This window comes from Leucopleurus acutus (assembly GCF_964270905.1).
Source record: "Leucopleurus acutus genome assembly, chromosome: 1".
Taxonomy (NCBI): Eukaryota; Metazoa; Chordata; class Mammalia; order Artiodactyla; family Delphinidae; genus Leucopleurus; species Leucopleurus acutus.
The window spans coordinates 1,745,038-1,771,228 of NC_139142.1; the positions used below are offsets into that span (position 1 = coordinate 1,745,038).

At 40.1% G+C, this 26,191-nt stretch overlaps 1 protein-coding gene across 8 annotated transcripts in view; it reads right to left on the reverse strand.

Annotated features, from left to right (window-relative positions):
- Positions 1-26,191, reverse strand: part of MARK3 (microtubule affinity regulating kinase 3) — a 107,902-nt gene that overhangs the window by 11,466 nt on the left and 70,245 nt on the right. For 6 of the 8 annotated variants that reach the window (XM_082843365.1, XM_082843363.1, XM_082843360.1 and 3 more), the window contains 9 exons: positions 22,845-22,915; positions 18,687-18,743; positions 15,902-16,138; positions 15,623-15,742; positions 15,292-15,391; positions 14,862-14,974; positions 14,216-14,369; positions 8,496-8,713; positions 5,434-5,537 (listed from right to left, as the gene is read on the reverse strand). In XM_082843365.1, coding sequence (XP_082699491.1) covers positions 5,434-5,537; positions 8,496-8,713; positions 14,216-14,369; positions 14,862-14,974; positions 15,292-15,391; positions 15,623-15,742; positions 15,902-16,138; positions 18,687-18,743; positions 22,845-22,915 — 1,174 coding nt within the window. The remainder of the gene's footprint in view (positions 1-5,433; positions 5,538-8,495; positions 8,714-14,215; positions 14,370-14,861; positions 14,975-15,291; positions 15,392-15,622; positions 15,743-15,901; positions 16,139-18,686; positions 18,744-22,844; positions 22,916-26,191) is intronic. The other 2 variants (XM_082843364.1, XM_082843362.1) reach the window with 1 other exon arrangement.

A 26,191-nucleotide genomic window follows, 5' to 3' on the forward strand; every position in this document is an offset into this window, starting at 1 on the left:
AAGAGTAGCCCCTGCTCGCTGCAACTAGAGAAAGCCCGTGCGCAGCAATGAAGACCCAATGCAGCCAAAAATAAAATAAATTTATTTAAAAAAAGTATCCTGTTAAAACCTTCCTACTCAAAGGACTTTCACTTCTTTATAAACAACACTCAGAATTCCTAAGGGGTCAACAGAGCCCCATTTTTCAAGGTGGGAAAACTAATAAGAGCGAATTAACTGTTTATAGACAGAAAAAGAGTAACAAGTGGCTACATGTCTGCAGTTTCACCTGGCACAGACAGCTATGGGACAAAACTACCTAAGGGAGTTTCCCCATCCTTAATTCCAGCTCAGTCATCATGTCCTTGGAATTTCAAAGGGGCAGTTTCTTTCCTTTAAAAGATAATCAGGGATTTAGAATTCTGACCATACTCTTTCAGTGACTTTCTACAGAAATCCTTTCAAAGCCTGAAACCTAGAAACATCAGGTTCTTTCCCTCATGCCCCACATCCAGAGCAACTGGGACATCTTGCTGGTGTCAACTTCCTAACAGCACTTCAATGAGCCCGGGCCTCCCCACCTCTACTCTGAGGGTCTTCGTGCAGCGCTTCACCTCTCCCACAGGCCCAATCCTAAGTCATCTGTCTTTACTGGTCTCCAATTTCACACTTTCCAATCTGTCCATCATACAGCTGTGAACTTTCTAAAGCGCAAACCTGACCTTGTCACTCATCTGCTTTTAACCATGCAAAAGCACACTGTGTCTTCAGGATAAAGTCCAAACTCTGCTGGCATCCAAGTAGCATCCTCAGGTGCCCACAGCTCAGCCCCTGCCACCTCTCCAGGCTTGACCTTTCACTGTTACCTCCCGGGACTAGACTTTCGGGCCCACCTGATGATGTGCAGTCGCTTGGTCGTGCATCAAAGAACTTTTGCAGGAGCTATTCTCCGTGTCTGGAGAGCTGGCATCTTTCTATTTTCATCAAAATTCAACCCAGAGGTCATCCCCTCCGCGAAGTCTCCACCGGTGCCCTCTCCCATCAGGAGTGACTCATTCCGCTCTATGTATTCAGTGCAGGCACCTGCTACCGCACACCACACTGTACCGCAGTGACTCCTGTCTGCTTATGCGCCCTGGAAGCACGGCCTGCAATCTCATCGTGTCCCCGGGGTCTCCTAACTGAAAAGGTACATTAATGAAATGAGCCACTGGAATTCTAACAGTCCCAATATGAAGGAGACAGGTCTTTGTAATAAACTGCTCAAGAAGATCTGCTTGTCCCTGCGTTTGTTTGACAATCCTGCCCTCTCACTTGGGGGAGTGGCTTATAAAGATTAAACATAGACTCACTTTTGTGTTTTTCACAGTCCTTTCCTTTGGCAAAAACACCTGAATTCTGTTTTGGTAGAAATAGGTTTTTGGTCTCTCGATGTCATTGACTCCACCCCAGACTTTCCCAGCTACCCTGGCCAGTGACAGATTAAGAGATGGGCACATGGCCAGAGCCAGACCAACAGGGCCCCAGAAGACAGCCCCAGGGCTTCTGCTTGAGCAGAGCTGAGTGTGGGAAGATGTCAGGGCGGATGCTGCTGAGCCCATCAAGGAACTCCTGCAGAGGAAGCAGAACTATGAGATGAACCCTGACTCTATCCCTGGACTTTTTTAGTTATAGGAATTCATAGATGCCCTTTTTAATTTAAACTTGTTTGGACTGGGTTTCTGTCACCTGCAACACAGAGAGTCTAAGTGATTCAACTATCTGAAGAAATGCTTTGTTGTTTCCAATATGCACGTACAGACATACATACACATAGATACATATAATTTTACTTTAATAAGTTACAGATAAATACAACTGTCTTTTGTGCTCTATTACCTGTTCCGAGCAGGTCAAGAGTCGTCAAACACACTTTATGCCCCCGCCCAGCTGCTGATGTTCTCTTGCCCAAATTAGGAGCTAAGATCAATAGATGCATTAAAAAAAAAAGCAGGGGAAGAAGAGGAGGCAGGGGTTATTTGGCATCTTCCCTGGAGAATATAAATGGTCCCAAAGACTCTGGATAAGGAAATGGCTTTCCTTATCCAGAGCAGGGAGATGCTCAGTCTATCCCCCGTGAGGCCATTGCTCCCTGGCTGGACGGTGAAGGCAAGACTGTGTGGACAGACACTTTACAATAAAAAACTGACCCCTCCTTAGAGGCAGAGACCTTCTTAAAAAGGAAGTGTAAATTGATATATTACAAATTATTAAATTTTTACAAAATCTTAAAGGCAATTAAATGAATTATTTCTTTAATCATGTCACATTACGAGTTCCACAAAGCAAGCAACAAAACAGATGTGTTTTTTTTGACTTCTAAAGTAGGCCTAGCACCTCAATTTAGGAAACAGTAAACTCAATAAATGTTTGCCGAATGTCAAGTCTGTACAAACTCACAAAAATTCTATTTACAACATACAATCCCAACATCACAATGGGCTGCATCAAACTGGACAAAATTTCTCCCCCAGAAAAGTGGCACAAATGATGGTTATAGTTCATAGACCACCCCACAAGAATCTACATAAACAAAACAGTAACTGCGTTATATTTTTAGTAGTTCTGGGTACAAGGAAAAATCATTTTTTAAACCTTAACTTACAGAAATAGTATGATTTCTTAAAATTCAAATTGTGTGAAGTTCCTGTTAATCTTCTGGTTTTATATCTATGCCTGATAATTTTTTAAAATTCGAATCTACTTACTGTTATTAAAGGAAAGGTATTTTCAATTTGTTTGATATGACATCTATCCTATATCAGAACATTCTGATATGAAATTGGTTGCTGACTCAAAGCATAATCAGTGATTGGGCAAAAGCAAAATTAAAAATATAACCCAAAGACACATGTGTTAAATGTGATAAAACCTTCTTTGCTCATTTAGTTTTCATTAGCCACAATCATTCTCTTGTTGGAATTCTGTAAAAACACTCACATGTATAAGAAAAAAGTCCAACATATTGAAGGCTAAAATGGGAATTAATGTCCTTCTTTCAGAAGTTAACATAGATCCAGGCATCCTGTACCTTACTAGTATTGTAGTCAAGGAATGAGATATATATGGGAGAGGAAAAAGCAACAATCTGCCAAAGAAGTCATCTGCACACAGAGAAGGCTCAGTGCATAATTTATGACTCAAGCATCTATTTTAAGGGTGAGAAAGTTGTCACATTTAATGCCTTCCTTAACTGGAAGTAAAAAATATGACCACCAGTTTGGCACTCAAACCTCCAATATTTTCCCACAATTTTTCAATTCATTTGTAAGACAGAAAAAGAAAATCCAGATATTATGAAAATCATGGGCCCCGCTTGTGTGGTTGGAGGCGCTGTCTGACTGAAGATAAAGACAACACTTTCAGCAAAGCATTTAAAGAGCTGATGCTAACAGATGCCATAAGGCCCAGGTTGGTATAAGGAGGAGGCAGCCCCACTGAGGAAGGCGTCTGCAGGTAGAACACAGACAGGTAATGACTCCAAAGAAATCAGAGTATTCCTAAAACTATTTCCAAAGAGTGAACTGAATAACTGTAGGGAAGGAGAATTAGAGGAGTAGATGCACACACAGAAACACAAATCAAGGGAGCAGACCTAGATCTTGGTCTTAATAGCCTTTTAAATAAAAGTCTGACTCTGTACCTCAGAGAATTGTATATTCTAAAGTTCAAAAGGAATCTGATAGAATAATTCAACAATTTAGAAGAATCTGTAAAAAGAAAGGTCATGAAACAACATTTTCTAGTTCTATAGACTAATATCCATAACATATTAGAAACTTTTGGGAACTCCCTGGCAGTCCAGTGGTTCGGACTCAGCACTTTCACTGTGGGGAACCCAGGTTCAATCCCTGGTCAGAGAACTAAGATCCCATGAGGCCAAAAAAAAAAAAGAAGAAAGAAATTTCTAAGTCTTCTACTGATATCTCCTATTCAATCCCTTCAAACTAGAAGAAATTTGATAGATTTGACAAAGTAACTGTAAGAAAAGAAAATTTACCAAAGAATAGACCACTATTAAAAAATAAATATACCAATCACTAATTTATAAGCTATCTAGCCCAGCTGCTCTACTCAAATTATTAATAGTTCTTAATCATAGGAAAAAGACAATGTTAAAACAAGCACACACATAGGAATCAGAATATCAGGATGTAAATATTTCTAAAAATTCACTGAAAAATGAATGTAATCTCACATAGTAAGCTTTTACCTTCGTGTCAATTCAAACATAAGTGGTCTGTGGAAGAGGGGAATGATAAAATAGTCTGGTTTTAAGGGTGAAAGAGGTTAGGTTAAGCTTAGGTTGTTACAGAAGTTACTGATCAAACATTTTCATTTGACTGATGAGATCTAAAGGAAACAGAAATCTTATAATGCAATTTCAGAAAGTAAATGTCAGAAAAAGAGGAAAAACAATTTTGATGCTACACATGAGAATGTGATATGACCAAGCAATGTTCAGAGAGGCCAGGGGACAATGAAAGATGATGTGAATTTATTTTATGGATTTCTACTCCAGAACTTTATCTGCTCACTTTGACCTTATCTCACCATTTTGAATTTAGTTTTATACTACTTTTCCAAAAAGAAAGAAGGAAAATCATGCCCATTTGGGAAATTTGTTCTATATACAATATATTTCACTACTCTACCAATCCAACTCCCCCCACCCACTTTTCCCTCTGCCCAAACTTAGCTCTACTCCATGGTTTCTGGATGTACTTAATCCCACTTTTCTGACTCTATTTCTTATTTTGAAACCCCAAGAAAATTGTTTGCATGATCTAACTCCTTACTGATATATTACTTTGTTAGTATTTTAAATCATGCTTATCCAATGTATGACTGCCTCTCTACCAGATTAAAATCATTCAGAAGATTGCACTCTCCATTTCTCTGGGATACTCAATGTGTCTCTTTTAAGGTGAAGACTGTGTTACTACTTGTCCGCCATGCTCCTCTGACACACTGCTGACCTATGACTGAAGGCTCACCCGCCCCATCAGGTGCTCCACATCTTCCTGAGGTGTGGCTCCCCGTCTCAGGTCCTCATCCTTCCCCCTTCCAGCCCTGGTTCAAGTTATTCATGTGCACAAAATAATCTCCATTTCCCTGTTCATAATTCTACAATTAAACCATAGCTTACCATCTATTTCCTCTGGGAAAGCTCCGTGCTTTAACTCAACCCTTCCAATCATCATACGCAGCTGGCCAAGAGGATAAGCTCTGGACAATGAGAGGAATTTGGAATTCTAGGATCTCACTAAAACTCTGCGTTCAAATTTAACTTACCATTAGCGAATACTTACCACTAGTATTTGAATTTTGATTATAAAAACTGAGAAGCAAATATCATTCTTCCATTTCTCTTGGGAAAAACAAATTTTCTTGCAAACAGGTAAAATTTCATACCTGTTTTCTTTGCCATTATGAATTACTGAATGTCTATCAGCTGTAGTTCTTTCACTGCAAACATAAGTATTCCGCCGCGTCATTCCACCAGATGCTGTATTACTCTATTAAAAAAAAGGGCATTTTGGTCTTAAACTATTTAGTAAGTATAGTACAATAGGAAAAAAACCCCACCTAATTTAAATAAACGTGAATACTCTTTAAATAAACCTACACTAAAATATCAACAGTACTGGCCACTAGATCAGAGAAGAGGATGAAGGCAGCAGCCTCCACCCTCCTTCCTAGCCTCCAATGTTTCTGCAATAATGAAAGATGGCTATGGTAAAGTGACTCTGAAAAGCTGGCTATAATAATCTACAGAGTAATAACTCATGGATTATTTAAAACAAAGCAGACAGAGAGATCCACTATTTTTAAAAGGTAATACTTTCAAAGTAAAAAATTAAAAAGCAAGGATTATAAATATAAGGTAAATATACAAATAAAATAAAAATTAGGGTTAAAACTGTAAAACTATTAGAAAAAAATGGGTATATCTACATGACCTTGGATTTGACGAGAGATTCAGATAAGACACACACACACAAATATGAGTAACAAAAAGAAAAAAATAAACTGGACTTTATCAAAATTAGAAACTTTTGTGCATCAAAGAACACTATCAAGGATGTGAAAAGAGAACCTACAGAATAGGAGAAAATATTTGCAAATCCTATATTTGGTAAAGGTTTAATATCCAGAATATATAACGAACCCTTACAACTCAACCACAAGATGACAAACAACCCAATTTAAAAATGGGCAAAGGACTTGAATAGACATTTTTCTAAAGAAGGCATACAAATGGCCAATAAACACATGAAAAGATGCTGAACATCACTGGTCATTTAGGAAACGCAAATCAAAACCACAATGAGGTACCACTTCACACACACCAGGATAGCTATAATTAAAAAAACCAGAAAATAACAAGTATTGGCAAGGATGTGGAGAAAGAGAGACTCAAATACGGCAGGTGCGGTACACAAACTTGTACACAAATGCTTACAGCAACATTATTTATAATAACCAAAAGACAGGAACAATCTAAATGTCCATGAATGAATAAGAAGGTAAACAAACTGTGGCATATAAAAAGGAATGAGTTCACCCAACAACTTGGATGAACCATGAAAATATTACGGTGAGTGAAAGAAGGCAGACACAAGAGGCTTGTATAAGTCCATTTATATGAAATCTCCAGAATAGGCAAACCTACTGGGAGAGAAAGCAGATTACTGGATGCCAGGGGCTGGGGAAGAGAGGATTGGAGAGAGTGATTACTTAATGAGCACAGGGTGTTCGGAAGTGTTTCAGAACTAGAGAGAGGTAGAGGCTGCACAACACTGTGAATGTACTACATGCCACTGAATAGTATGCTTCAAATGGCTCATTATATGTCATGTGAATTTCACATCAATTTGTAAAAAGCTAATACTTTCAAAATTAAAAAGCAAGGAACAAAAGTCACAAGTAAAAACTTTTATCAGATAACAATTTTAAAACAAAGATAAAAGCAGCCACCTTTAATACAACATGAGCAGATCATGTATAGGGAAGCAGAAGACAAGTGGGAGAAAATTATAACAACATACTTCTTTCCTTTATAAATAATCATATATGAGTGGCTAATAATGCTTGCGATATACTTTCAAAAGGGGGGTGTGCAGATGAATAGAGTTAAGGAATGGAAGTTATGAAGGCAGGGAACAAAGTCTTTTTCTTCTTCTGGTAACTGTCAACAAAAATTGGAGGCTGCATTTAAATTGCAGGGCTATGGAATGACGATCCAATTTTACTGCATTAGGAAGCCAAATAAAAAACCTTTCCACACAGCGTTTACTCTGATAAAGCACAATGTCAAAGGATGGAACACACAAAACCTTCTGGGTTCCTTTCTAAGCCTCTCCCCAAGAAATGGCCAAAGGGAGCAGCACAGATTCCATGTGGGATCCTCAGTTTGGGGATTCTTTAGGGTAGAGGAAAGGCTTTGTCACCGCTAACTTTTAGGGAAAAATGTGGTTACAGAATATCCTTAAAATTGTTCATTCTCTGAAAATTCTTTTTAAAATTACTTTTTGAGTCTTCCAGTTATAAAATAAATAAGTCCTGGGGATGCAATGTGCACCATGGTGACTCTAGTGAACAATACTGTAGTGCATATTTGGAAGTTGCCAAGAGGGTAAATCTAAGAAGTTCACATCACAAGAAAAAAATTCTGTAACTGTGTATGGTGACGGATGTTAATTAGACTTGGAGATCATTTCACAATAAATACAAACATCAAATCATGAAAAAAATTACTTTTGGAGTGCTAAGAATAATAATCACTATGTTAGGTCAGAGAGAACACATTTCAATTCACAAAGAAGTTGTTGAAACTGAATAGATTCAATTTAACAAATACTACCTACTTCCTAGGGAGATATTGTTCAGGGCAGGGATTAAGAGACGGATTCGGTTTAGCAGTATAACTTTAGACAATTACCTAACTTTTCTTCAATTTCTTCACCTTAACATTTAGCTAATACATGAAAAAGCACTCAGCATGGTCCCTGGCACATGGTAAGGACTCAGTCAACACTCTGTATCAATAGAGCCCTTTGAGATGCAGGGCAAACACCAAATCCCTGGCAGTCAGAGCTCACAGTGCCCTGTACAGACTCCATCAGGTTGCTGTTTGCCATCACCTGTCTGCATTGTCCCCATTTGGTTTTATTCATTTCCTCTGTTAGATTATGACGTCTTTCCATATCTCAGCACCTGATACAGTCTGAAGTTTAGCAGATGTTTATGGAGTAACTAAAAACAGCCCTTGACATAAAGGATCTGATCACTCATCCAGTGGGATACGGCTCAACAAGAAATACGTGCAACAGAGCAAGTGATCCTTACAGGCTGAGACTGTGCCTGGTGGCCCAGTGGGTAGGGCTTTGTAGGCAGATGAACACACAGGAGCAAAATGTCTTATCATTTCAATCCTACAACCCTAGCCTGCCCTACAGTCCAACAATACTTACACCAGGGACGGTGGAGCTCTTCTTGCGTTCAGGAATATCTGCCTTGTTGGGATTACTTGCACTCCCAAGCATGGGACTGGCTGGAGCAACTCCCTTTCCTCCAGCAGCACTGCCGCCTGGTTTCCGGGAGGGAACTCCATCTTCTCTGAGGTCACCGTCTGCAGTGCTGGTCTGACTCCTTTTTGGATACGCCACAACTGAAGGAATAGCTGGTCCAGCTAAAATACAGAGTTCACTTTTTAAAAGTCAGAATATAGTTTTATGTTTTATCCTGTGAAAATGAACACTTTATAAGATGACCCAAGATTTCTATTCATCTAAGAGAATATAAGACAGTAAAAATCTTCTAAGATGCTTCCCATTCATGTATAATGTCTTCCCTATGCAATGAATTCAATTTTATTTTATTTTTTTTAAATTACCTAACCACTTAAAAAATATATATATATATATTTTTGGCTGTGTTGACTCTTCATTGCTGCACGTGGGCTTTCTCTAGTTGTGGCGAGCAGGGGCTGCTCTTCGTTGCGGTGTGTGGGCTTCTCATTGCGGTGGCTTGTCTTGTTGTGCAGCACGGCCTCTAGGTGCACGGACTTCAGTAGTTGTGGCTCACGAGCTCTGGAGCGCAGGCTCAGTACTTGTGCTGCATGGGCTTAGTTGTTCTGTGGCATGTGGGATCTTCCCAAACCTGTGTCCCCTGCATTGGCAGGCAGATTCTTTTTTGTTGTTGTTGTTTTTTATTCCTTTTTGCAGGCAGATTCTTAACTACTGTACTACCAGGGAAGTCCTGAATTCAATATTAAAATTTCACTTATTAGTCCCTAACATTCTACGTTTTTAAAGTGTTTTTTTTTTTTAAACTAATAAGCTTATATAGTTGTCTTTCTGAAACATGTTTACGGGGTGTTACTGGACAGATAAATAATCAAACTAACTTGATGCATACACATCATGCAGAATGAACTGGTTCACCTGGTATCTATACATCTGAGTGAATTTCATCCTTTTTGTATAAGAGATGCCGTCACCTTTTGGAAAAGAACAGTACAGATCTACAGGCTCTTTCTTTTGAAGTTTTATCTTGCATCTTTTTTAAAGCACTCATAATCTTCTAGGTAAACAGGAATTTGAGTAGAAAAGGAGAGGCAGTATGAGCAAAAGAAAGCATGTTTCTCATGGAAGTGACAGGGAGGACATGGGTGGATGTTCCTGGTCAGACCCCCTCCCAGGGGGAGGATGCCTAGGGACACCCCAGGTGGGCAATTAACTGATGTCCTGCAGTAAATCACCTAGAGACTCTGATGACACAGGAGATTCAGAGTTCAAAGAATTATGGAAATGAATGAGATAACTAGTATATTCATTATATATGACGTCCAGTGGTAATCTTAAGGAACAGCACCAAATGCTAATCATTTATGGTAGAAAAGCCTTTATATTTTAGGTTTATTAAAAAATGGATGGGAGGGGGAAGAGGGAAGGGGAGGGAGGGACTGGGAGCTTGGGGTTAGTAGATGCAAACTATTACATATAGAATGGATAAACAACCAGGTCTCACTGTATAGTACAGGGAATTATATTCAATATCCTGAGATAAACCATAATGGAAAAGAATATGAAGAAGAATGTATATATGTGTATAACTGAGTCACTCTACTGTATAGTAGAAATTAAGACAACACTGTAAATCAACTATACTTCAACAGAAAAATAAATTATTAAAAAAAACGGATGGGGTGGGGTACAGAAAAGCTACTTCTAGGACAAAAATCCAAATGGTAAATCTAGGGAATTCCCTGGTGGTCCAGTGGTTAGGACCCTGTGCTTTCACTGCTGAGCGCCCAGGTTCGATCCCTGGTTGGGGAGCTAAGATCCCACAAGCTGCGTGGTGTGGTAAATAAATAAATAATGGTAATTCTATTTGGAACTGAATTAAAAGTAAACAAAGATTTGATTTATGGGAGAACAACCAAGTTCTCAGTTTGGCAATTTTAACATATAAAACAAAGAATCAACCAAGTATAGGGTGATACTACCCTTAATACTTCTCTTTCCTCTCAATATCATGATACATCTAATGACATTCTGAATCTTTAGGGTTACTACCAATTTGTTCTAAAACATTTATTATTGCTATTTAGAAAATTAAAAGATTTTTTTTCATTTTAGGATTTGAGACTGTGCATGGAACAGCTACTGATACAAGCCGCTGACCTCATTCATTCAGACTGCTCCTGTTTTACTTGCACTGTGTGTTATGTGCGTGTGTATTCAGCTCTACACATTTTAATCACATGTGCAGATTCACGGGATCACCACCAGTCAAGACGAAGAACAGTTCTATCTCAAGGACCTTGTGGGCGACCCTAACACAGCCACAGCCACCTATCTTCCACCTCAAGTCCCTTCCCTAAATCCTGGCAACCGCCAATCTGTTCTCATCTCTGTAATTCCGTCATTTCAAGAATGTTATGTGAATGGAGTCAATGTAACCTTTTGAGATTGTCTCCCCCATTCAGCATAATTCCCTTGAGATCCATCCAAATTGTTGTATTTATCAATAATTTGTTCCTTTTTTTTTTTTTTTTTTTTTTTGCGGTACGCAGGCCTCTCACTACTGTGGCCTCTCCCGTTGCGGAGCACAGGCTCCCGGACGCGCAGGCTCAGCGGCCATGGCTCACGGGCCCAGCCACTCCGCAGCATGTGGGACCCTCCCGGACCGGGGCACGAATCCGCATCCCCTGCATCGGCAGGTGGACTCTCAACCACTGAGCCACCAGGGAAGCCCAATTTATTCCTTTTTATTGCTGAGTAGTGCTCCGTAGTGTGGATATATCACGCAAAAATGTGATTTTTCTTCTTCTTTTTTTACTTTTGGGCCACACCGCAGAGCTTGCAGGATCTTAGTTCCCTGACCAGGGAGTGAACCCGGGCCACGACAGTGAAAGTGCCTAGAGTCCTAATTAACCACTGGACTGCCAGGGAATTCCCCAAAATATGATTTTTTAAAAAATAATTTTTATTTAATTAATTAATTTATATATTTTGTATTTTATTTTAGGCTGCGTTGGGTCTTAGTTGTGGCTCGTGGGATCTTCGTTACAGCATGCAGGATCTTTTGTTGCGGCGTGCGGGCTCCAGAGCACGTTGGCACGCAGGCACAAGCGCACTCTTGTTGCGGCACGTGGGCTCAGTTGTTGTAGCATGCGGGCTTAGTTGCCCTGCAGCATGTGGGATCTTAGTTCCCAGACCAGGGATCAAACCCGAGTCCCCTGCACTGGAAGGCAGATTCTTTACTGCTGGACCACCAGGGAAGTCCCAGTTTCTTTTTTTTATATTTACACTTTTATTCCAATTGGAATCCAACCTTGTATAAGATGTGAGAAATGGATGCAAATTTATTTTTTTTCCTGATCACTACCAACCTCCCCAATACCACTGACTGGTTAACAGAACAGTGATTCTTCACTTTCTTTTCTTTTTCTTTTTTTAAATAAAAGAACCCCTTGAAAATCTGATGAAGATCACCCTTCCTAGAAAAAAATGTACATACATACAGGGGGGTTCATACACGGGACCGAAATTAAGAAACACAAATAAAAATTAAGTTATGATTTTACAGAAGCAGGCAGATATAAATCATTGGCATCCAGAGGGAGGGAACAAGAGGAGAGATGAGATGGGGTGGGAGGGCAAGCTAAGAGTTGGTCTGTCTACAGGCTTGTCTGCCTTCACTTGGTACCAAGTGGATGTGCTTTACTAGAGTTCATTATTTGGAACCTATCTCATTTTCAGCACTTAAATGAACAGTGCCAGAGGCATAATCTAATCTTTTTTTTTTTGCTGACCACTATCTTCATCCCCAAAGCATGTGGAATTGGGTCAGTGATTTTCTATATACAGAATTTCTGGAAATGTTCTTTTGTGAACTTCTTTTTAATATCAGAGGCTCCAAGAAAGAAGGATGATTATTATTATAAAAGCACTACTATAAGAGGTAATGGGCGGGTTAGTGGACACAGCCATAGGACCAGGGGCCAGGAATCCTGGGTCTGTCTCAGGCGTTCCCACTTCTATTTAACCTCAGAAGACCTGGTGAGCTCTCTTGCCCTATTTCCTTATTGCTAATATGGGGGTTTGGTGACCTCTTTCTAGCTCTACAATTTTCTGAGCTGGGGAAAGGGACCTGAGAAAACTCCACCACCAGGTCTCTTCCAGGATCTAGGAACAAGTCCCTTTAAACTGGTTGATTTAGAGCAACACATAGGCATTTTGCTAATTGCTCTGCAGTACACAGAAAACCCCTCCTTGTAAGCAACTAATATGAACACGAGAGACACAGACCCAGATCAACACTTGGTTTACAAATGCCACCTGCACAAATCCTGGCATCAGACAGGTTCTGAGCTCTCAGTTACACCCTAGAAAATAGCAGACATATAGACAGTTTACTGACAGTGTCAGTACAATGTGCTGCTTTGGCCCAAACCACATAGAGAGGCAGCAGCAGCAGGGAGAGAAATGGAAACCAAAGTGTCATCACTTTTGGTACAAAACCAAAGCTACAGACACCTGGAATACTCTGTGCAATTCTAAGTGCCACATCTCAAGGTGAAAGAACGGAGTGGACAAAGTCCAGAGAAGGGAAATGAACTGAACAAAGCGATGAACGGGTGTTCCATGTGAGGATGTATTTTTAAAAGTTAGGACCAGGCCAACATAAATTCGGTTCCTGCATGCTGGAATTAAAGGAAATAATAATATGTGAATAAACACACACCTACTAGAGTCTCTGGATTCCAACAAATGGGGCTGGCTTGAAGGTAGAATAACTGTCAAGTTTGGTAAGCATATCCTTTAGGGTCTTAAGTCTCATGAAATATTCACTTCTATGGTGAAAACTTTTAAGAGTGAGGGTGGTTAGACACAACAACAGCTAGAGTGTGGCTGAGAAAGACACATGTCAAAAATTTAAACCAATTAAGGCAAAACTGGGATACTATACATTTTCCAGGGCTGTGCTGCCCCATGTGGTAGCCACTGGCTGCACAGGGCTTTATAAATTTAACTGAGACAAAACTGAAAATCATTTCCACAGTTCAAGTGCTCAACAGTCACATGTGGCTCAGGCTTCTGCCCAGCCAGGCCTTACCCAATAAAAGCCTACTGAGGGACTTCCCCGGTGGCGCAGTGGTTAAGAATCTGCCTGCCAATGCAGGGGACATGGTTTCCATCCCTGGTCCGGAAAGATCCCACATGCTGCGGAGCAACTAAACCCGTGCACCATAACTACTGAGCCTGTGCCCTACAGCCTGCGAGCCACAACTACAGAAGCTTGTGCTCCTAGAGCCCGTGCTCCGCAACAAAGAGAAGCCACCGCAATGAGAAGCCCGTGCACCGCAACGAAGAGCAGCCCCCACTCAATGCAACTAGACAAAGCCCGCGTGCAACAACGAAGACCCAACGCAGCCATAAATAAATAAATAAATAAATAAATTAAAAAAAAAAAAAAAAGCTTACTGAGTGTACCAAGGAGATCAGAGCCTTGAGATAGATAAATACGCCAGAACCTGCAGGACTGCTTTGAAAGAAATGTCAAGAAGGGAAATCAAGCAAATCCAACCCCAGTAGTCCATAAGCAAAAGGATGCTTCCCAGTGTTAGGAGGCCTCTTGGTTAACGGGAGACTGAGAGAACACACTGGAATGGTCTCAAACTTACCATGGTCACTGTACCGCCTCTGCTTCTGGCTTGAAGAAACACTTCTCTGGACTTTGTGGTGAGGAGACTGGCCAGTACTGTTGTTGAGGTCACTGCTTGGCCTAACCTTAGCAAGTGAAAGATTGCTGCTAGAACTGGAATCACTAGCATCCAGCTAAGAGAAAATGAGAAAAACAGAGCAAACCACAACACGAGCCCAAATGGTTTATTATGAAACTAAACTTACAATACACAAACCTCTCATAAGTAGTTCACTGAGAGAGAAGAATCAGTGTACAAAAATGACAACCCTAAACTCAGGCAGAAGTATTTTTCTGACTGCTGGAAAAACTCACACAAGGATAAATATTTATGTTCTTCTTTCCAGGCTTTTTCAAAAAACTTAAAACGGTCTATTTATTTCATCTGATACTTTACATTATTTAAAAACTACTAATGACTATAGGTTAACCTAATGGAAGCCAAATTATTAAAGGTTATCTTAAAGTTAAAATAGCATCTCATAATAGTCATAGGACTTAGATTAGTTATTTGAAGGTAAATTTAAAAATATTATCAAATGTTATACACACTAAAAAAAACTAAGTTTACATGAGCTAATAATTCACAAAAAGGATATTGTAGGTTTTTGTCTGATTATTCTTACCTCTGAAGATTTTCTCCCCAACAATAAGTATGTAGCTGTGATTTCATCATATTTCATCTTACTAAGAGATTCTTGAATTTCGTCTTGTGAATATCCCATTCCCACCATAATATCTAAAAGAAGGGTATAATACAGTTTATGTGTTTCGTTTGGTTAAGAAATCATTATGTTACAGGGTAAAATAATTTCCTTTATTTGACCCAAAAGATCACACATTTTCTAACATAAACGGGCAGTTGGCTTATTTCTGAGTTACTGAGTGCTATTACAGGAAATTGCAGATAAGTTCCTAAATATGACAAAACATATAAGCTGATTCATGTAACTTATACTTAACTTCCCATTATCCCCATTTTAGGCATACACATATGAATCCAAACAGAAATATGCTACTTGTACACACACCAACATGCAGGCACAGAATAATTACCTATTCTTTTCTGGTCTGAGATGTCCAGTTCTGGTTCAACAAATGGTTTTAGTTCATCTTCCTCATGCCCTGCATTGATCCACCTGTCCTTCATGATTTGCTGAAAGGTGAACTGTTCATTAGCAGCATAAAATGAAACATTCTGATAATCACAATACTTAGGAAAGTTTATTTTCAACATTTCATCGATTATGGCTCAAAGGGTAACTTTTAAAAAATGTCTCAATGTTACCCCAGGATAGTATTCAATACGTCATACAAACCAAGCAAAGTTCTAAAAATACTTTAAAGACGCTCCAAAGTTGTTCCTTATTTCCACTTATGAGATTACCTCTAGAGTGCCTCGTTTTATTGGATTTAGCACCAGGAAACGTTTGAGAAGGTTTTCACAGTCTGTGGACATGTAGAAAGGGATTCTGTATTTCCCTCTTAATACTCTCTCTCTCAGTTCCTTTGGGGAGGCAGAGAGGAAAGAAAACTAGTGAGTCAACTTTTAGGTTAAAAAAGAACTCAAAGAACCCCACTGCAACAACATTAACACATTAACTCTTATCATTTTATAAAATCCTTTTAGCTTTCTGAAGAACGTGGATGCAACCACTTCTTATACCTTTAGGTTCTGTCCATCAAAGGGGAGTGACCCGCTGACTAGAGTGTAAAGAATGACGCCGAGGCTCCACACGTCCACTTCTGGCCCGTCGTATTTCTTGCCCTGGAAGAGCTCTGGGGCTGCATACGGAGGACTGCCACAAAACGTATCCAGTTTACTGCCAACAGTAAATTCATTGCTAAAACCAAAGTCAGCTATTTTAATGTTCATATCAGCATCTAACAATAGATTTTCAGCCTAGAGGGAAGACACCAAGACAAAAATGAAATTTAACCAAAATATAATCAGAACTGTGATAGAATCAGGCATTTCACAAAAGCTTTTTGTAATGATGTAAAGTTAATATATCCTAATGAATAAGAAAACATTCTTTCTAGAGAAAAAAAATAGGAGCTAAATCAGAATTCCTCATTTTTCAGCATTAATAACCAGTAACAGATATGAGGTGTAGTCATCCCTCAGTCTTCTTAGGGGACTGGCTCTAGGACCCCCTGTGGATACCATAATCCATCATCATACAAAACAGTATAGTATAGCCAGCCCTCCTTAGCCACAGATGCAGAACCCGGGGATATGGAGGCCCGACTGTAAAGACTGATTCTAGCACTAATTATGCAGCAAATATCCACGATCAATAAAATCTTTAAAGAGCTTTTTAAGAATAAGGGGCTTTTAAAAAATAGATACTTGCTTTAGGTGGAGAGCCACATTTCATAAACACTGCTAAGTAAGCTGCATAATGGCTATCACTGAGGAGGGAGCATCCAAAACTTCATTCAAGATAGAGATCACAGTCTTCTCCACTTGTTTCAACAAACATTTACCACGTGGCAATTACACACCAGGTGTTATATTAGTGTCTGGATATACAGACAGACAGGGTCCTGCCCTCAAAAAGCTGACAATTTAGAAAAATAAGCAGCTACACTCTTGGCCCTAACTGCTCTGACAGAGAAGTGGGGAGTCATGGGCCCAGCACTGAAAGGTATGGTACGGCTTCCTAGAGGGGGTGAAACTAAAACCACTGCCTGGAAGATTAGTTGATAGTAGTGGGTGTGCTAACCGGAGGCATTTCAAGCAGAATAAACAGTGTGAAAACCCTGCTGAGACAGAACACGTTTTCCTCAAGAAACTGAAAGGCAGTGTGTGGTAGAGAGATGCAGAGAGACACAGCTGGGGATGTGGCCATGTCTGAATTACAAAGGGCCAGCCAAGTGACTTGTAGTCAAGAAGTTTGGGTTTGTAACCTAAGGGCAACAGGAAGCCACTGAAAAAGTCATTCAAGCGGGAAACGACAATCCGTGGGCCTCTCACTGTTGTGGCCTCTCCCGTCGCGGAGCACAGGCTCCGGACGCGCAGGCTCAGCGGCCATGGCTCACGGGCCCAGCCGCTCCGCGGCATGTGGGATCTTCCCGGACCGGGGCACGAACCCGCATCCCCTGCATCGGCAGGCGGACTCTCAACCACTGAGCCACCAGGGAAGCCCGGGAAATGACAATCTTATTTGTGTTTTTAAAGGACCATTCTGGTTACAATGTAGGAAACAGACATGGAAGAAAGAGGCAAAATTGGAAGCAGGGAAGACCAGGCAAGAGGCTAGTGTAGTAATCAGGTACGAGATATGCTGGTGGTCTGGACTAGGAGAGTGTGAGTGGGGACAGAAAAGAGCGAGCTCAAGTGATACTCAGGAAACAGCAGCAAAAAGACCTGGGGTCTGAGTAGACGGCAGAGTAAAGGAGAGAGAGGCACCTGAAGGACAGTCACCACAATGAGAAATAAAAATTCAAGTTTAGGAAGGAAGAGTTTAGGTGTTGAACTTGCTGAACCCGAGCTACCTGAGGGATGCTGACGTGAAGGTGTCCTTTTGTCAGCTGGACACTAAATCCTAGAAGAGAGCTCTGGCTGCAGGAATGGATCTGGGGGTCATCAACATATAGGTGGCCACTGCAGCTACTGGAGTGGATGTGAATGCAGCAAGGGTGGGTGAACAGAGAACAAGCAAACTGATAACAGTTATGTGAGGAGAGAGAATAAGTGAATATCAAGTTAAGAGAGAATCTAAACAATGTTTAGAGAAATACAGCTGTGAAGGTGAAGAGGAAAAAAAGGGTGTACCAGGAAGGGGAATCGGGGTGGGGAGGTTTTTTGGTAAAAGAGGGTATAAACTTGAGCATGTTTTTATACATGCTGCTAGCGACACGCCAGCAGAGAGAGAGAGGGCAGATGAAGAAGGGAGAGATGGGAGGAAACAGAGTGAAGCAGCCCCTGGAGGGACACAGGACCCAGAACACAGAGGGAGGGACAGCAGAGGCACCCCGCTGTCCTGTAACAAGAGGGAAATCCTGAAAGGTTAAGGGTGGATGCAGGTACAGCTGGGAAAGGAGTCTCTGCCTGGTGTTTTATTTTCTCTGTGAAATAGGAAACCTTACCCTATGCCAGGAGTGTGGGCAGAGGTGGAGAACCGTGAAGTAGGTCTCATTTAAATAACGCTGCTGTTAACAGGAGAGAATGCTGACTAGAAAAACAGAAAAGGATGCCAGGCAGCACTGAGGACACTGTCCAGGTGAGAGCGTGCATTTCTGGAGGCCCCCATCTGTTTGGTGGTAGGATGATTTTTCTCCAGAGACCAACTATGAGCTGCCTTAACTGAAATGTAAAATAGATCTTAGAATTTTTTTTTTAATTTAATAACACAGTCTAATCTATGCCTCCTTTGTGTCATGAGCACTGGGAGAACTGAGCACACACAAGGAAAGTGTACAATAGTAAGGGCACTATGACTCACCTTGAGGTCTCTGTGGACGATCCGCTTCTGGTGGCAGTACTGGACTGCAGACACTATCTGGACAGGAGAGATGCAAGGTTATTAGTCATCGCTGGTGCAGACTACTCAGTGAGCGCTCACTTCAATGTCTGTGTGGATCTCTAAATATAATTTTCTCATGCTTTGGACTTTTCAATTTGGAGAGATTGAGAGTGAGTGCAAGAAGAGCTAAGTGAGGCTGTTCTTCTGTTCTTTCTAATTTTAACTAGAAAGTCTCTTCTTGAGCCCTGCCCCGAATCAGAAGGCTCTGGTGCAACTTCTGCATGCCCACGTTGTCAACTCAAAACCAAGCCGGCAGTTACGGACTATCTGCGCGCTGGGTGTTTATCCAGGTTGGTTCTCCCCAGCCAGTCCCTACAACACTCTCTTCCTTTTGGCTAATGCAGGTTCAAGAACAGCAAAAATGACTTCACTTCTCTGAGGACCAGTTTCCTCTTCCTTAAAATGGAAGGATGAATGTTGTAGTGTATGTGAACTACAAACTATGGAAACTATTATGTGCTTTATCAGTAAGAATCCCTCTTACTCTTAGCAAATGATATGCTTTCATTTAGTCAACTTTTGATTACTCCTGGGATTAGCGCTGTTATTATTATTTTTTTGGCTGCACTGTGCAGCTTGTGGGATCTTAGTTCCCCAAGCAGGGACTGAATCTGGGCCCTCGGCAGTGAAAGTGCAGAGTCCCAAACACTGGACTGCCAGGGAATTCCCTGATTGGCACTGTTAAGTAACTGCTCTACTGAAATTTCACACTTACTAGCAATTTTTAAGTCTCCTTGTCTAATTATAAAACTTTTATATCCTTATTATAAAAACTTTAGGAAATACAGAAAAGTACATACAAGAATATGCTTTTATAACCAGCAAATAGAGATGACATCTTCTGTTATTCTGGTGCATTCGCCTCTAGTCTCTACTTTGGTATTACATATGTGTATTTAAATATATATGATTACACATCTACAAAACTGGTGTTATAATGAAAATACTGCTTGTTTCTCCAAATCATCATCAACTTTGTTGTAAGCAACATGCATGTAACTGCACTGGACACAAAAACTCAGAGAGGGCTGTTCTATTGGTTGCCATTTTGGTTCAGAATAAGCAGCAAGGATAAGCTGGGCTGGGGTTAGGGTGGGAATGATGCCAAAATCAAGGCTTCACTAAGCAGCTTCATACTTTATGAAGTGCATATGCAGAAGACCAGCCCACTCATAATCAACTAAAGGTACACAAATTCCAATGCCAAAATATCAGTTTTAAGAGCATCTGTTAACAATTTCACCATTCTATATTGTCAGCATGAAAATTGGGAAAGTGAAATAGCGATAGATTTGTTTCCCTCAAAGTAACAGGTTTATTGCCTAGGAAGGACATAGGTAAATTTTATCTTACTTCTGCTTGATCAAATTTTCCCTGTTCCCCCCAACCCAGCCCCCATATTGAGATTTCTCTCATAGGTTATTTTCAAATTCTGCTTCCGAACCAGATTTGACAATGTCCTACCCTTTCTCAAAGAGAATTTCTCTTCTTTTACCTCCAAACAGCTCAAAGCTAACCTGATGCCACAATAACCTGAAAGTACTCAACTTTCAATTATTGCTTTTTTGCTTTCTGCTTTTAAGGTAAAAGCAGTTATTTCCAAAGAAGGCTGACAACCCAGATGTTTCCCAGGTGAAATAAGAATGCACGCCTAATTCACTTCCAGCAACACATGAAAGAACAGAGGCAGCAAGACCAGCAACCCACCCAGAAAGAGCTGAGGAAAGAAGACGGAGCCAGGAATCTCTTCTCTCTCTTTGAAAAGAATGAGAGCTCAGCCAGCATAAATTACAACAGCATAAACAGTAACAAGGATGAGAGTGGGGAAGGAAATGGGAAGAGGGAAAGCCATCTGCTGATGAATATGGAAAGAAGGGCCTATTTTTGACAGAAAACGGATCAAGCATAGTGTACTCTTGTGTGTGGCATACCTTTCTCTTTGTAATAAATAGGAAAACTTTTTATTTCATCAAATAATGACATAAACTTTTGGAAGGCATGGCAATTAGAAACAGAGAAAAGTGGAAGCACCAATATGCCTGATCCTTCCAGGTTTAGTAAGTAGACTTAAGGAAATACTATGGCAGGAGAAAAGATTACATTAATTGTAAGCACTGTAAATCAAGCCAGCAATTGTACAAGTACATAAACTCTCTTTCCTGGACCAACTAACAGGTCCCTCAAATAATGCTTCAGAATTTCTGCAGGAAATTAAGAAGATGTGTGATAAATGTCCAAGTATCCCTGACAAGTCAGACCCCCACCTGGGGGATGGGCGGAGATGGAAGAAGAGAGGACAGGTCTAAGCACTGAACTGCTTCCCTGGAGAAAGTCCAGGCTCAAACCTGCTGCTGCCGGCTGGCAAGAGCCTTTTCCTCACAGTCAATAAATCATATTTGCATAAACATTTGCAAGTCAGATAGCTTCATCCGAGTGGGAAGGAATTTCAGTTTTATGAAGCAAAAAAATCTTGACTTTTAGGTGGCCAATTTATAAAAATTAAGAGTACAGTTATGGAAAGGGGCAAACAGACTTGTTTTGTAATAAAGAGAAATTTGAGCTTCCTTCCGTAGACCACAGGATAAAATGATATCAGAACTGGAAAGGATTTCAGAATTAATCAAGTATAATTTCCTCTTTTTATAGCTAGAAAAACTGAGGATCAGAGAATTTAAATGATGGCCAAAGTCAATTTCAACTTTGATATTTAACAGGCTTTAATTCAAAGTACCATTGGTACTTTTAAATCAAATTAAATTTAAGCAACAGCAAAAGTTAAGAAATTTATTTGTAAGTCCTTAACTGTAAACACTAGACTAAGCAAATCAAAAGAGGCAACTGTTAAAAGAGAAATCTTGAAAATTGGTTAAACTTGCCTTTCTAAATACTGTGAAACCCTTAAAGACTCCTACCTGTACTTCTACCTTAACAACCTTAAATGTTAATAAAACAAACATTTAAAGGTTCTGAGAGAAATGAGGCTATACTGCCATTTAAATACAGAACTTAAAACTATGGGAGGACAGCGTTAATTTAGAAGAAATAAAGTACCTGCTCCTTCCTTTATCTAAATCAGGGGTGGGTAAATTATGGTCTGTAGGCTCAATCTGGCCCACCACTTGTTTTTGCAAATAAAGTATCATTGGGACACAATCATATGAGTGTATTTATTCACATATTGTCTAAGCTGCTTCTGTGCTACTACAGCAGAGTTAAATAGCTGCAACAGACTGTATGGCCTACAAAGCCTAAAATATTTACTATCTGGCACTTTACAGAAAGAGTTTGCTGATTCCTAATCTAAGTAAGACCACATCATAATGATTAAGAATTTTAGACCTGTCTCTGACTCAGTGGTAGGTTTCCTACTTGCCAGTCATCAAATTTTGGGCAAATTATTTAGTCTTCCTGTGCCTCTGTTTCCTTATCTTTAGCAAATGGGCATAATACTCTTTACTCACAAGGCTGCTCCAAGATTTACATTAATGTAGGTAAAACACTTATCCCAATATTTAGCAGGTAATGATCAATCAATAAATAGTAATTGTTATTAGAGAGTTAAGTCACCTTTATGCTTAAAACCTATTTATTAAAATGAGTGTCTCTTTAAGGTCATGTGGTAAAGCAAGCAAAAAGGTAAGCCATTAATTCACAGGTTAAGTTCTGTTTGGTTTTGGCTTATATAAGACAAAACTAATAATGAATTTTGGGATTGTGCCACTTCTTGCTAAAACTTGGGAATGGTTTTCTTTAATGCAATCTCAAGTGTTTGCAAGGCTCTTGTTTTTTAAGGCTCAACTGTCAAAAAACTAAGGCTAAGAGTGGGACTAAAAAAAACCACAAGAGTGGGACTAAAATTTCAAATACAAAAGCTAGAACTAGAACCCATGGTTGCCTCTAGCACAGTGCCTTAGGCATGAAAGCACTTAATAAATTTTTGTTGTGTTGAACTGAATGGCCAAACCCTGATCCATTCTATGGGCCTTATGACATTTATAGAGACAAACACTTGTTTGCTTTAGGGTTTAAGCAAGAAAACATATTAAATCAATAAATTAAAGGTGCAGCAATCCATACCTGTCTAAATTTAGCTCTTGCTTCTTTTTCCTTCATTCTTCCATGTGCAACCAAATAGTCAAACACTTCACCTATAATTGAGAAAAATAAAAGTAAGCAGAAGTCCTACTTCTGAGCATTAACTTTCCCATAAACTGAAAATGTTTCACTTTTAGCGATGCTCTAATTTTAATTTTTTAAATTTTATTTATTTATTTTGCGGTACGCAGGCCTCTCACTGTTGTGGCCTCTCCCGTTGCGGAGCACAGGCTCCGGATGCGCAGGCTCAGCAACCACAGCTCACGGGCCCAGCTGCTCCACGGCATGTGGGATCTTCCCGGACCGGGGCATGAACCCGTGTCCCCTGCATCGGCAGGCGGACTGTCAACCACTGAGCCACCAGGGAAGCCCGCTCTAATTTTAATTTTTAAAATATAGGTATGAAGATAAACAGAAATATGTGGAATCTGAACTAACTTAGCCTTAACGATAGGCAAAGTTTATAGATAAAATCTTTTAAGCTAAAGATAAGCCTTAACATTAAATTCTCATGTTTAAATTATAAAACTTTTATTTTAAAGGTTATGTTTCCAGTATGCTTTAATAAAAACTTGGCAATGAAAAGTGAAAGTTAAAATGGTTAAGTGATTTGTGTTAAAAGATGTCTTCACTATAGGACCATGACAAAAAAGCATTTCCTGAATATACTCATTCATTCAACAAATAATTATTGAGTGTCTACTAACTGCTGAGAACCGTTCTAGGCTCTGGGGAAACATAGCAGTGAACAAAGCAAAGTCCTTTTCCTCATGGAGTTTATACTCTAGGAGGGGGTAGACAGATAATAAACAAACAAATGAATATACAGTATAGAAGATGATAAAAAGTACTGTGGAGAAAAGTCAGGGGAAAGAAACAGGAAGTGTGTTTGTGTAAGCATTGTGCTGACTACTGTGAGGGAGTGGACACTAGTTATCTGGGAGAAAGATTCTAGACAGAGACAAGAGCAAGGAGGCCACGAGGCTGGAGAAGCATGAACAAGGGAAAAGGGAGGTAGTGAATGAGCACAGAGATGATAGGAGAAGCGAGAACAAGAAGAGTCCTGTGGGTGCTGTTCTAAGTGAGAGGAGAAGCAGAGGAGAATATGAAATGACTGGCTTCTGGCTGCTAGAGGGAGAAGAGGGTTAGGGCTGAGGAAGGGACCGGGAAACCGACTGGGACGAGCGCAATATTCAGGACAAGAGAGAGGGTGGCCGGGCCTAGAGTGGGAAATGGCTGTGGTGCTGACAAGTGGGGAGATTCAGGACACAGTGCAAAGGAAAAGCCAATAGAACTCACTGGTGGACGTCTAGGTGGTAGTTTACACAGTATTAATTCCTCAGGGAAGAGAAGTGACATTTCAAGGAACCTATCAGTACTGCCAATTGCTTATCAATTTGGAGTAAAGAAACACCTCTGAAATCAACAAAGAGTACTAATTTAGCAAACTGGATATAAAATGTGTTTGGGAAAAAAATCACATTTACTTCATACAAATAAAGAATATTTCCATCGGCTTAGTGACAACAGTTAACAAATATTTTGATACTTAAAAAACGCTTAGTTTCAGGACTTAAATATTGTTGAGAAAAAGGTTATTCTGAACTGTACATTAATATCTCTGACTTAAACTTTTAGCCCTAACTTTGAATAAATTTTAAAATAATAAATGGGTATAAATATTTTCAAGTTATCACTGACTGCCTAATGATCTTTTAAAAGGAATTACCTATTGTTAATTTACACTACACAATTCATTTAACTATGATGAATTATAAAATTAAATGTCAGCTCAGTAAAATGTCAGTATTTTCTATGAGAATGAACTTTCTATTTGCAGAATAATATACTATGTCAAAACAAGTGCTTAAAAAGTGAAAACAAAGATGCGTGCATAACATATGGAACAGTTTTGACTTTTTAGAAAAACGTAATGGATTAAACCCAGTAGTTGTAGAGTCACACAGATAAAGTCCAAGTCTGTCAATATAATTTTAAGATATTTTAAAATTCAAATGCAATATAAACCTGTTAAGAGATTTTGGAACCATACACTCACAGTCACTAAGTTATAAACCAGAAATACAACCCAGATCTCTTATTTTTCCCCTTATTAAAAATGCATTAACACTCAGATTAAGCAGCTGAATTGAAAACCTCTCAAGGCTATTATTTATTAGGAGAAAAAATTGCAAACAGTGGCTCTCCCTGCCCAGGTCACGGCCCATGTGGTTGATGAAAGGACACTGGACAGGACAGTTCAGAAAGCCCTTGGTTTTAGTTCAGGTCCTGCCACTATAACCAGTGATGAAACCACTGGCATAGAAAAACCATTCAGAGCTTTAGGTTCATCTGTAAAAATTAGGCAATTGCCCTGGATGACTTCTAAGATTCCTTCCAATTCTAAAATTCCATGATTGTACCAAATTGAAAAATACGAGGCTGGGGAGGAGTAGGTAACCATTTTTTAAAAAATTTTATTTATTTATTTAGGCTGCGTGGGGTCTTAGTTGCGGCATGCGGGCTTCTTGGTTGTGGCATGCAGACTCTTAGTTGTGGCATGTGAACTCTCAGCTGCGGCATGCATGTGGGATCTAGTTCCCCGACCAGGGATGGAACCTGGGCCCCCTGCATTGGGAGCATGGAGTCTTACCCACTGGACCACCAGGGAAGTCCCTAGGTAGCCAATTTAATGAAACGTTTGTTGTTCAAAATGGCAAACGTATCAACAATAAAACAGCTGCCCTGGAGATAGTGCTTTGTTGAGCTGATTAAAACAAATGGCCCAAGCCAATAAACCACCACCACCACCAATCAGTGCTGTTATAATGCTGAGCAACGGCACCGAGCCCTCAAAGGAGGGCTGTGCTCCCATGCCCAGTAAGCTCAGAGACATGTAACTTATGAGGTCACACTGCCAATGACAGGCACTGGCTGGAACAACTCCATGTCTGTCTTTTCTGGAGTCCATCCTCATCCTGGATGGACACTTCTCAGATTCTCAGATGTTTCTGACTTCTCCTACACAGAGCAATCTCTAGGACCCTGGTACCTAAAAGAGATGGGAACGGAAAGCCGTGACTGACTGACCAATCAGTAGAGGCTATATGGTGTCGGAAGACTGGGCTCCAGGCCTGGCAACATGACCACAGTGAGATTTCCCAGCCTCCAATTCCTCAAGGGTAAAAGCCCATCGCTCACTGCTTGGCCACATCACCGAGGCATTGTGAAAGTCAAAGGAGACCAGGTAAGAGAAAAAAGCACTTGTACACTGCAGTGGCTACACAGATGAAAAGATTATGAACCGTAAGATGAGTAGATAGCATTCA